Here is a 13,158-nt window from a genome sequence, read left to right on the forward strand (position 1 = left end):
TTATTTTATGTTTACTATAGCCCTGTGAGGTATGTATGGTCTCATAAATGAGTATAAAGCCATAAAATGAATCTTTCTGTTCTTTCAGAAGTTTTAACCACCATCTTCCTTTTCACCTCTCACCCCACCACAGAAGAGGTCAAAGTAAATAATATTCATGCTGCTTTTCATTTAAAAAAATCAACAAAACATTGTGAAACAAATCCTAAAACTTTACTACATATGTTTAGTATTTGGTAACCTAACAAAATATGTATGTTGCTCTGCCTATAGTTCCATAGCTCAAATCATCATAAACACTAAAGCAGAGGCCTAAAACACTACCCCCTACATTTTTCAGATGAGAAAAATGAGGCCTATACTAGGATAAGTAAGAAAAATTCAAGTGTACTGATACCCAGCCCATTTCTCTACTTACTATATACTATATACTAACTCTACTGAGCAAATCACTAAAGTCATCTATGTACTTAAAGCATACATGAAACTATGGTTTATCATGCTACCAACCAATGACAAGTAATAAAGGTATTAGGTATGCCTCTTTTCAGTAACTTTCCTTAGAAAGAGATCAAAATGACAATAAGGGACTTAGAACCAATCTTGCGTATAATACTTTAAAAAAAATTTTTTACCTGTGCTAAATTTTAATTAACCTAGGGACATGTTGCAGTTCATCTAAAAAGTATTCTGAAGTTATGTGGCCCTTATGAAATGCATTTGCTTAGGAAGGGTGAAATAACTGTTTTTAAATTAGTTTGGATAAAGTGTATGTCTATCAACTGGGAAATTGATGAACAAATTAGGTTATATGAATGTAAAAGACTATTTCTGTACAATAAGAAATACTATGAGGAATTCAGATAAATATGGAGAAAGTTGTATGAATAGATGTAAAATAAGAATTCAGAACATAAGCAAAACATAGCCAATGAATACAATAATGAAACTGAAAAGAACAATAAATAGAAGTTGCTCTGAGTAATTATAACAAATGTTAGTTCCAGAGAACAGTTAATGAAGCACTGCCTCCTCCTCTTAGCAGAGAAGAGGGTGTAAAGGGGCAGAATGTTGATGTTAGACAGTCACTCAGTTGTTCTTCCTTAACTATTTCTCTTGGTTAGAAGGAAAAATTCAATTCATGATAGAGTGGGGAATGGAAAAGGAGAGGGCAGAAGGAAATGCTGATTTTTTAAAAAGGTATCAATAATTTTTTTAAAATATGTGGAGGGGCAGCTAGGTGGCGCAGTAGATAAAGCACAGGTCCTGGATTCAGGAGTACCTGAGTTCACATCCGCCCTCAGACACTTGACACATACTAGCTATGTGACCCTAGGCAAGTCACTTAACCCCCATTGCCCCACAAAAAAAATAAAAATAATAAAAATATGTGGAATGAATTGAGGCTTTGTCATAACAGAGATGAAGAATTAACAGTTATTTCAATTCCTGCAATATTTCAAAAAAGGACAGACAGAAGGTAGATATAAAAAGTGAAATTCTTAAATGAGACTCTCCATAATAACTATTGGAGTACTGGGTATGGGAAAAGAGAACAATCAGGAAAAAAATTCCTCCCATGAAATGTATGAAAATGTGGGGAAAGTCAAGTTCAAAGGGGAAAAAAAGAAATCATATAGATGAAAATTTATATTTCAAACAAAAAAGAAAACTCCCATTCTCAACACCAGTTACATAGAATAGTCAAGAATCCATTAAGAAAACAAACAACATTCCTTATTTCTTCAATAAAATATACAGTAAAACCTCAATTTGTCATCCTTGAATGAGATGTTCATAAAGTCTTTTTTCCCAGATGACCAAAGTTGACAATTTTAAGAACCAAATTTTAAAATCGGAATGTTTTAGAACTGAAAGGGCCATCTGAAGATTATCTAGAACTACCAACTCATCTTCTCAATAAAGCCCAGAGAAATTACATTCCTAATTGTCACACAGGCAGTTAGTGGCAGCATTGGACTTAACACAGGTCTCTTGAGATCTAGTAGCACAGTCTTTCCAATATAGGAGGCTGCCTTCCTTTATAGGAACTATTTTTGATGTATACTTTGATAACTCTAAAAAGTGTGATATAACCGGTCATCAGTGAGGGTAAAGACTGCAATCCATTCATTTCTCCTCACCCTGTACAACCCCTGCCCATAACTCTTCACAAGGAATCCTCCCAACTTTACTCTTAGACCTCTTCCTCTGGATCTCAACATTATATGGCTATTGTAAGAATATTTTATTAACTAGGGCTAATTTGGGGGGGCTAAATTTGACTGGAGGACTAATCTGGGAACTTTGACTGTTTGGCTATCTGATTCCTGTTAATTTAATGTGGGCCATTTATAAAGTTCTACCACACCGCTTTACTCCCAAATTGATAAACTAAAGATTAAGTAGCCTCTTAACTAAATAATCAAAGCAGTTTATTTATGAGATACTATTTAAATTAAGAATACAGGGAAATAAAATGTACAACCTGACTGCATTGCGGTGCATCTAGTGCATCTCTTTTCCACCTGCTGTGCCTCGAACTTTTTTAATACAATAAGGGTCTTAGCCACTTCCTGCCTCAGGGCATGGTCCACCCTCACCACTCAGGTCTTATTCTAACTCTCACTTTGTAAATCCCCCTGGCTTCTAACTTTCCTCTCCTTACTGCCACCGCTGAACCCCTGTGTTTCTCTCTCACTGACCTTCTGTCTGTCTGCTCTGTCAGTCTGCCCTTCGGCCTCTCTATTCCCTGCTCCTAGTCCTTCTCGTCTTCTCCTGCGTCCTTGTAGCCAAGTCTCGTCTCTAGTCTGATGAGCTCCAACCTTTCTAATCTTGTCAGCTGCCCCTCTAATCTTGTCCGCTTCTCTTAATCTTGTCGCCAGCCTTTCCTCCTTGCTCCTAGTCCTGCGTTACTGTTCGTCTCGTCCCCGTCCTCTTCTCAGCCCCCGTCTCCTTGTCCGAACCTCTTCTCAGCCTCTCTCGCCCGTCCTTGTCCAACCAAACCCCTTGCTGTCTTGTCCGTCCAACCCCCTGCTGTCTAACTCCCAGGTCTATATATACCTTTTCTTCTCTCCACTCAAATCTCGGGGCTTCCTGCGCCCCCACAAACCAAGCTAATCTGCCAGTCAGGGCTGGGGCTGGGGCTGGGGGGGGTGCACTTGAGCCTCATGTTCCTCAGCCCAGGCTATGCCAGAGCCCAGCATCTCTGATACCTCCGCTCAGGGAGGAGGGAGCTTGGGGCTTTTTCCCCTCAGCTGTCTGACCTGGCTTCTTGTACAGCCCACGGGGCTTTTGGGCTCAGCTGAAGCAGAGGGGGAGGGGCACCAGCCCCTCCTACACAGAAGAGACCCTGAGGGCCTAAGGCTTTCTAATCTCAGCCTAAAGGTAGGGTCCCCAAATCAAAATAAATTTCCACACTATCAATGGAGCACTCCACCTGAACCTCTCCTCTATGACAAACTCACATACTTTACCAATTACAGATACTTCTGATGATACTGTACCACCCTCCTCCCCCTGCCCTTTGGGTTGTCCATTAATTCTTTACAGAATATGGTAGTCCCCAAAACTCAACCATACAGCATCACTTAAAATAATGGTGTGAAAAAGAGGCATTTGTTTCACAGAGAAACATAAGCCCATATTTCCAAAGGCAAACCAGTCTGCTCATACTCTCCTTTTCAATTGGGATTTCAGGTTAAGAAGACTATAGAGGTATTACTATATATGAAATCAAACAATGTTAAAACAAAAATATTCCACTACAATAGTACAAAGGAAGAAATGGTCTAATGTTTAACCAACACCTTTGAATTAAGAATTCAAAAGCTGTGAATAAAAGAAAAATATAAAATGTATTTGTTCTTCAGAATATGACTAAATATAAAATTTAAGTACCACAGTGAAGAATTTCTAACAGTAAGGAAGTGGGTTTTTTTTTCAATTAAGATGAGAAAAAGGCAAAGTAGCAAGATATGTATCTTAGTACAGTAGAGCTCCTAAATAAAGTAAAATGGAAAATTAAAACAAGAAAAATAAAATACGTGCAAAAAGCCCACCATTTAATACAAATAAGTCAGCAAAAGATATGTATCACAAAAAAGAGCAAGACAACCAACACCACAACTTCTCTAGAAACTCACTATTAACATTATTTCGTATTGAACTGAATTCAGCAACAACTTTGGGCTTTTTCTGTCAGGAGAAATGTACAAGGTCTTAACATCATCCAAGTAAGTTAAGTTAACCAAATACCAAAAAAACTGACTATAAATATTTGTTTCCCACTACAAAGTAGTCCCATAGAATCAGCTTCAACTCAACGACAGAAATATGAGGCACCAATCTACTAACAATTCCTATAATTTACAGATGAGCTAAATTAGGCAAAAAAGAAAATCAACATATGTAAAATCTAGATAAGGCAAAATCAAAACTTCTGCCCCAATAAATATCCTTATACTTCAGAGAGCTAAGACTTAATTTACACCAAGGAAATATATATCAACAAAGTTTAATATTCATCAACTAAATTTTCTAAAGCACATGAAGAAATTGAATTCTATGTAAAATCAGTATTTCCATTACTGATTTAGAGAAAGCAAAGAGGATTCTAAAAAGTTTTGCAAGTTAACTTCCATCAAACTGCTAGAAAAATTTTCCAACATTTAAGAATGGGAAATTTAATTAGCTTGCTGTGAAGAAGTCTGGAAAAACTTATGAAAGAAGCAACAAATTCTAGGTGTCAACTGACCCAGTTAGTTTCCAGAAATGATGGTCCTAAATTAATCCTGACTTATGACTACTGAAAACCATCCTATATCTATAAAGCAAAATCAGATTCTTACCTGGGGAGGGTAATTGCTCTCTGAAGACCATCGTGAAGATTGGTCATTTGGCTTATCCACTAAAATATTCCTAAAACAAAGGAAAAGAAAAACACCTTAAGTTTAAATCATTCTGAAAAATTTATTCTATTGGCAATATGAAAAATACTTATCTTATTATGGATGACAAAAATATGTAAATGCTGGAAAGTAAGGTAATTAGACCACTAATCAACAAGCCAAAGACCAATGCAATAAAATCTCATTATAATACAGTTTATATAGTAAAAAGAAATTCCTTTCTTTACAGCCTTCTCAATGGATTCACCTATATCTCAGGTGGAAAGAACTGTCTTTCATCAGATCAGGATCTACTCCTCAAGAGGAAAACAGATTCCTTCTCCTTGCAATGTGACCTTGGGCGAGTCACTGAACCTCTCTAATCCTTAGTTTCCTCATATGCAAAATTGGCAGGTTGAAATATAAGACCTTAATGGTACCTTCCAGCCATAAGTCTATGATTCTACATTACTACATTATATTTGATATTCTACTTGCATACAAGTGTTTATCTCCTAATTTGAAAGCAGAGATTTCCTTGTTTCTAATCAGTCAGTCAACAAGCATTCATTAAGCACCTTCTACCATTAGGTACTGTGCTACATTCTGGGGATACAAAGGCAAAAACAAAAAAACCTAGTCCCTGCTCTCAAAATGCTCACAGTCTAATAAGGAAGACAATATACAACTTCATGAACAGAAGCAAACGAATCTAGTAGCCTAAGGTTCTATAAACACGAAGATGCCAAGTACAGTGGGGGCAAGGACTTAACTCTTTAACAAAAACTGCTAGGACAACTGGAAAGTTATCAAACTAACACCTCACACTAGATACCAAGATGAACTCCAAATTGGATACATGATTCTGATATAAAAGATCACATCACAAAAAAATATCTTTCGTATCTATGGATGGGGATGAGTTCATGACCAAATGAGAGTTAATCAGGATCAGAAGATAAAATGGGCAAACATGATTACATAAAATTTAAAAGATTTTGCACAAACAAAAACAGTATAACTGCTGAGATTGGAAAGGAAATAGTTAAATGGTAAAACAATCTTTGCAACAAGTTTCTCTGATAAAGGTCTCAATTTCAAAACATATAAGTGAGGGGCAGCTAGGTGGCGCAGTGGATAAAGCACCAGCCCTGGATTCAGGAGGACCTGAGTTCAAATCTGGCCTCAGACACTTAATACTTACTAGCTGTGTGACCCTGGGCAAGTCACTTAACCCCAATTGCCACACACACACACACACACACACACACTCTATATATATATATATATATATATATATATATATATATATATATATAGTGTGTGTGACAGATTCTAATTTATAATAAGAGCCATTCCCCAGTTTATAAATGTGAAAGAATATAAAAAGGCAATTCTCAAGAGAAGAAATTCAAATTACCAATAACTGTAAAAAAAAGTTCCAAATTATATTAGAGAAATGTAAACCTGAGATCCCACCACACCCATCAGAACGGTAAAGCTGACCAAAAAAAAGGAATGACAAATGTTGGAAGGTTTTCAGGAAATTCAATGCAAAGCTGATAAAGCTACCAGCTGGAAAGAAATTTGAAATTATGCCCCAAATGTTCTGTTTCTGGAAAATTTGAGCAATTCCTTTGGTGATAGATATCCAGTGGCAAATACCTTAAATGCCATAAGATTAAATATATTGCTAAACAAAGTTTCTGTGATAAGAGAGAACAAGCATTAAGACCCTCAGAGCTACTACCAAGGTTAAGCCAACAGCAAGTCTTCGAAAAAAAATCACAAAAGAGAATTTTAATTTAAAAAAAAGGAAACTAATTCTTCATGAGACTGACATAATTTGGTCCTGTCCCCTTGCTGGAATACCTATCTATTAAGTCCTAGATAACCAAAAAATAATGGTGGGTGAATCCCAGAAAGTTTTCAAAGTGAGAAGTTTCCTTGAGACAGATATACCTTTATCACACCCAATAATAAAAGTAAGAAGCCCAAAAATACAGAAAACTCAGGAATAAGGAGGATAAATGAAAGGACCCACTACAAATACAAAAGGAAACAGGCATCACACCTAGGAAAAGGAATGAGAATAGAAAAGGTCAAATGCAAAGGCTTCTTGAAGTACCCCCTTTTTTGTGTCTTATGGGACCCTCCTCCAATTCCTCACAACCAAAACTTTGGGCCTCTACGAAAGGTATTAGAGTGGAAAATCAGTTACAGGGGGACAAGGAAGCCCAGAAGAGAAAGAACTATAAAAAATAGAAAATAGATCTTACTACACTGGCAAATCAGAATCTCCCTCTATCAATTTTTCAACTGATAACCCTCATCATCTGAGGAAAAGAGCTCATCAAACCTCCATGCTGTATCAGAACAGAGAAAAAACATGCAGGGACAGGGACACAAAAGTACAAGGCCTGCTGAAGGTAAAGGATTGGCAATAAGTAGATTTTCAGCAAAGATAACATAGAAAATGAGCACTAAATGATAAGACTTAAAAAAGCTAACTAAAGGGAACTGAAGAAGCATTTTATAAAGAGCCACCTGAAAACAACAAGTGCTTTGTACAAAAAAGGCAATCAAAATTCCCTAAGGATAGTGAAGATATCATGATAAATTCTGCAAGCCTCCTAGCAAAGTAACCATTAAGGAAAAATATAAAAGAAATAAGGAGAGAAATCACATTTCTTAAGGAAGAAATTAACCAATGTAGTCAGAGATTAGTAAATTCAGAACAAAAGACAGAGACACTAACAGTGACAATAGGGTTTTTTAAAAAAAAGATAACAGAGGGGAAGCTAGGTGGCACAGTGGATAGAGCACCGGCCCTGGAATCAGGAGTACCTGAGTTCAAATCCGGCCTCAGACACTTAACACTTACTAGCTATGTGACCCTGGGCAAGTCACTTAACCCCAATTGCTTGACTTAAAAAAAAAAAAAAAGATAACAGAAATACTTTGCAAAAATACAAAGTGGGAAGGAAAAAACAGCCCAAAGCAGCAAAAAGAAAAACTTAGACAACATGAATTTTTTAGAAATAAGAATATTGAACTCAAAGATAGGAGAAAAAGAGCTAATATAAGGATCACAAGTTTTCCAGAAAAACATCATTAAAAAGATAAAACCATCCTCCAAGTAGAAAAACTTCCAAGAAATACAGAAAGCTGACAACAAAATACTGATCCAGGGAATCCACAGAACACAACAAAAAGAAATCATAATTTTAATTTGCTGCAACACATTGTAAGCAGCTGGAGCTAAGCTTTTACAACATGGGGTCATACATCTCAATATTAACTACTACCAGGAAGGAAAAAGTGGTTTAGTACCAGGGAAGGTATAACTCAGAGATAGTTGTATAATCATTTTGAGCCTATTGTGGTATATGGTATAAGGTGTTGATTGAAACAATATTCCCAGCAGTTTCAGTGGAGAGAGGGAGAGAAAGGGGAAGAGGGGGGAAGAGGAAGGAAGAGAGAGAACGAAAGAAAAAGAAAGAAGCAGGCCCCAAACCCACTAATATGGTATATGGAAGTCATGATTTATTATTTTGCAGTAAAAATTTTCAGGGAAATACTGAAAGACCTTTAATAATGTAAATGAAAAGATGACTAAAAGGAAGTTGAACTATGAGCAACAGAAAAACCAATAAAAGTCCTGGAGAACAGATAATGAAATCTTCTTCCCTCATAGCAGAAACATATTGACAGAAAATTTGGATACTGTTCAATGCAGGCATTGTGTCAGCTATTTTTTGCTTTGTAAGTATTCTTTGTCATAAGAAATGGGGGGGGGCAAAAAAAAGAAATGGGAGGCAGAGGAGAATAATTCTAAAACATCTATAAGCAAAGAATCAAAGAAAAATATAGTTTGGGCATAAGTTAGTTCAACTAGAATTCCTAGGAAAAATGAGACAAACTTTTTTTTAATTATAAATGAGAGTACAAAAGTAGAAAACTGGAAAAGAAATGAGAAGGGGCAGCTAGGTGGCGCAGTGGGTAAAGCACTGGCCCTGGATTCAGGAGGACCTGAGTTCAAGTCCAGCCTCAGACACTAGACACTTACTAGCTGTGTGACCCTGGGCAAGTCACTTAACCCTCATTGCCCCACAAAAAAAAGAAAAGAAAAAAGAGAGTTATGGAAAAAAAGATATGAGAAGAGAAGTAACTTGGGAAAGGGAATCTAGATGATGTTTTAAAAAAGATATTAAGAAGATTTTAAAAAAATAAAAGAATGCCTCTCTTTAAATTGCCTTCTCTTTCCTTCAAGGACCCGCTCAATTGTAAACTGCTCTGTGGAAGCTTCCCTAATCATCCCCAAATTCAAAGTTATCTCCATATCTTCATATTTCTCATAGCACATCATCTGGATTTCTCTGTCTTAACTACAAGATGTACAAAATTTCACCCATGCAACAGACTTCCTGGAAATTATAGAAATTACTAACTACACAAAACAAGAAATATTTTTCATAAGTTAAAAAAAAACTGCAATTACAGAAGAATATATAAATTATCTTCTAGCAAAAACAACTAACCTGGAAAACAGACAGGAGAGATAATTTAAGGATGATTTGACTGCCTAGAACCCATACTACCGACCCCCCACCAAAGAAGAGTTTAGACTTAATATTTCAAGAAATAATGAAAGAAAATTGTTCAGATCTCTTAAAACAAGAAGGCAAAGTAGAAAGATAAGGAATTTAATCATCACCTCCTGAAAGAAACCCCAAAATGAAAATCCCCAGGAATATTATAGCCCAAATCCAGATATTCAAAGTGTAAAAGAAAAAAATATGTGCAAGCAGCTAGAAAGAAAGAATTTAAAGAGCTACCATAAGGATCACACACATTTTATCAGCCATCACTGCAAAGGAGTAGAGGGCTTGAAATATAATATTCCAGAAAGCAAAGGCCATACAATCAAGAATAACTTACCAATTTTATGATGAAAAAAGAAATGTATAATGCTATGGGGGAGAATTGGACCTTCAATGAAAAAGAGGATGTCAGGCACAGTATATAGAACAGTGGTCCTGGATTCAGGAGGAACTGAGTGCAAATCTGGCCTCAGACACTTGACACTTACTAGCTGTGTGACCCTGGGCAAGTCACTGTTTCATCAAGGAAATACTCCTTGTTCCTCGAAGAAACAAAGTGGGGAATATGTTAAAATAATGGAATTTGGTAGATGCCCAGGGGTCTGACTTGACTGACTTAGTAGTGTTTGAATTGGGTATGAATGAGGAACTACTAAGTACCCACTTAAAGGTGATTAGATTTTGAATTTAAATTTAGCCAACCCTGAGAAGGAGTGTTCTCAGAGGCCATGGACTGCAACATCAACAGGAGATTGCTCTCAGCCATATCAACTAGAAGAACCTCCCATTTCTGGGAGGAGGACAGGAAGTAGGAAGTTGAGGCTGGAAGATAGGATCTTCCTCTTTTGGTTCCAGACATCGGTATGGTGGCAGAATTTTACATTTAACCAGACAAATGGGGGATAAGATCATGTTAATGCTTTGTTTTTGTGGATTTTTAGTTTTTATTTTTGTTATAAGAGCCAGCAAGGTGCTCACACAAGGGTACTCCCCCTCTCACAGCCATGCTTTTTCAGAGAAACCTCTGATTTCTGCAGCTTTTCCAAATTCTAACACTAATTGTTGCTCTAATTTTGCATGCCTAGAGGCTTCTCTAGAAGCTTTTAATACCCTAGAAAGTGTGGGGGGGAACCCAGGCCTGAGTTTGATTCCCTGGCTGTGCACCATATGCACTTAACCCCAATTGCCTCACAAAAAAAAGTAAGAAAGAAAGAAAGAACAAAAAGAGGATGTCCAAGCATTCCAAATGAAAAGACTTGAGCTACAAAGAAACTCTGAAGTGCAAACACAGGAATCAATAGGAAGATGAAAATATAAACATGAGCAAACAGTTTATAAGAGAATAAATATTGTAATGTGAGTAAGTAATATATGTGTCTCCTTGGAACCCTACCATTATCAAGAGTCATAAAGTGAGTCTAATTAGACAGAGAACCTGGGAAGGGTTCTGTTATGTCTTGATGATCTTAAAAGAAAAAATAAGAACAGAGATAAAGAGGATTACATTAAAGAGGAAAAGAAAGATGAAGGACATGGAAAATTACTCTATATAATCTGAGTATACAAGTAGAAGAAGACTACGCATATAGGAGGAAGGGTTTAGGGAAGTTGCCAAAACTTGAACCTCACTTTCATCTGAACTAGTCAAAAGAAGGGGAATATACATAGAAGAATTGTGTACAAAAACACATTTAAGCAACAGGAAACAAAAGGGGAAAGGGGAAAGAAGAGAATAAGAGGGAATAAAATTAAGAGAAGGATTAGTCCTAAGCAAAAATAATTTCAACTGAGGATATTCAAAAATATGTATAAACTATCTTTTCTTGGTAGCAAAGAACTGAAAATGGGGGGAGGGCATTGGGTGATGGCTGAACATTTTTAGGGTATTAATATGAATTTTTATGGTATATGAATGTAATAAAATACTATTATGCTATAAGAAATGATGAAAGGGATTATTTCAGAGAAAACTAGGAAGACTTGCATGAACTGAAGTACAGTGAAGTAAGCAGAAATGAATAATTTATACAATTACAACATTATAAAGACAAAAAACTTTGAAGGACTTAGATCAACTTTAATTCCAGAGGACTCATGATGAAACATTCTCCCTACCTCCTGACAGAGGAAATAGATGCAGAGTGCAAGTTAAGATATATTCTGTTTGAATGTGGTCAATGCAGGAATTTGTTTTGTTTAAATATGGTCTTATTTTTGTAAAATGGTCTTTGTAAAATGGCCTTATTTTTCTTTCTCAGAGAGAAGGAGAAGGCAGATCTTTTGCTGATAGAAAAACATTAATAAAAATTTTTAAAGCAATATGACTGAATGTGCTTCTTTATTTGGTTAAACCTTGTGTTAGTCCTGGGGTCCTGGAGATAGGAAAGACTTTTTTTTGGGGGGGGGGGGCAATGAGGGTTAAGTGACTTGCCCAGGGTCACATAGCTAGTAAGTGTCAAGTGTCTGAGGCCGCATTTGAACTCGGGTCCTCCTGAATCCAGGGCCGGTGCTCTATCCACTGCACCACCTAGCTGCCCCCATAGGGAAAGACTTTTAAATAACAATTATTCAGTTAATTTGATCAGTAGTTAGCCAAAAGAGTGAATTTCTTTTTTTACATTTTTTTTTAAGTGAGGCAATTGGGGTTAAGTGACTTGCCCAGGGTCACACAGCTAGTAAGTGTTAAGTGTCTGAGGCCGCATTTGAACTCAGGTACTCCTGAATCCAGGGCCAGTGCTTTATCCACTGCGCCACCTAGCCGCCCCTTTTTTTACATTTTTTTTAACAAATGCTAGACAATACACCAACCACAATCAAAACATAATAGTGAACAGAACAACTTTTTTTAAATCATGTTCCTCAGAGTGTAGATATTCATCATATACAATGCAAAAACAATAAGCAAAAGCCAGTTGCCTGATTTCCATTAAGCAGAAAATTTTCAACATAAATCCATTCTTCCTTCTTTCTACTTAATTTCCTATTCACATTTGGATATTTTAGTTTTGGTTTTGAATAAGATAGAGCAACAGTGAAAAGACCAGTTTGTATGGATCATACTGCAGGATGGGAAGTAATGTATGAGGCTGCAAAAGTAAGTTGGGGCTAAGGCATGAGAGCTTGTTTTAAAAAAATGTTTATATTTGATCTTAAAGTCAATCAAGACCCACTGGGGGAAGGGAGGGAATGGTTAGATCTGAGCTTTAGGAAAATCTCTTCGGTAGCAGTATGTAGAATGGATTGGAGTAGGGAGACTAATTATGAGAACAGGCAAGAGGTGATGAGGTCCTGAACTAGGGTGGAGGCTATATGAGTGAAGAGAAGAAGTTGGATACAAGAGTTCTTAAAAAGACAGAAACAAGATCTGGCAACTGCTTGGATACAATGAATGAAAGAAAGAGTTCAAGATGAAACTAAGGCTGCAACCCTGTGTGACTGGAAGCCCACCCTCCACAAAATGAAAGTATCTAGAAGGTAGAGGCGAGGATGCTAGGGAGACACTGGGATGGAATCTCAATTGCTGATGCTTTGGGTACCCAAGTTACAGCTAATCTCCCCAGGAGAGACAACTATGGCTCACAAGGGGGGAAGTTGGGAGCTTGGAAGTTGGGAGCTTTCACACACGAAGCAAACTGAGGGAGTGCTGGTCCAAAAACGGGCCAGTG

General features: G+C 36.9%; 1 protein-coding gene across 6 annotated transcripts in view; it reads right to left on the reverse strand.

The window, feature by feature from the left end:
- MKLN1 (muskelin 1) overlaps window positions 1-13,158 on the reverse strand; it is a 387,994-nt gene that overhangs the window by 184,697 nt on the left and 190,139 nt on the right. For 5 of the 6 annotated variants that reach the window (XM_043966412.1, XM_043966411.1, XM_043966413.1 and 2 more), the window contains one exon: window positions 4,851-4,920. The exons of the other annotated variant lie outside the window; for it this stretch is intronic. Coding sequence is in view for 1 of the 5 variants with exons in the window: in XM_043966409.1 (XP_043822344.1) it covers window positions 4,851-4,920 (70 nt within the window). In the remaining 4 variants the exon portion in view is untranslated. Of the gene's footprint in view, window positions 1-4,850; window positions 4,921-13,158 lie in introns of those variants that run through there. 6 annotated transcript variants of the gene reach the window in all.

Source organism: Dromiciops gliroides, chromosome 5 (genome assembly GCF_019393635.1).
Source record: "Dromiciops gliroides isolate mDroGli1 chromosome 5, mDroGli1.pri, whole genome shotgun sequence".
NCBI lineage: Eukaryota > Metazoa > Chordata > Mammalia > Microbiotheria > Microbiotheriidae > Dromiciops > Dromiciops gliroides.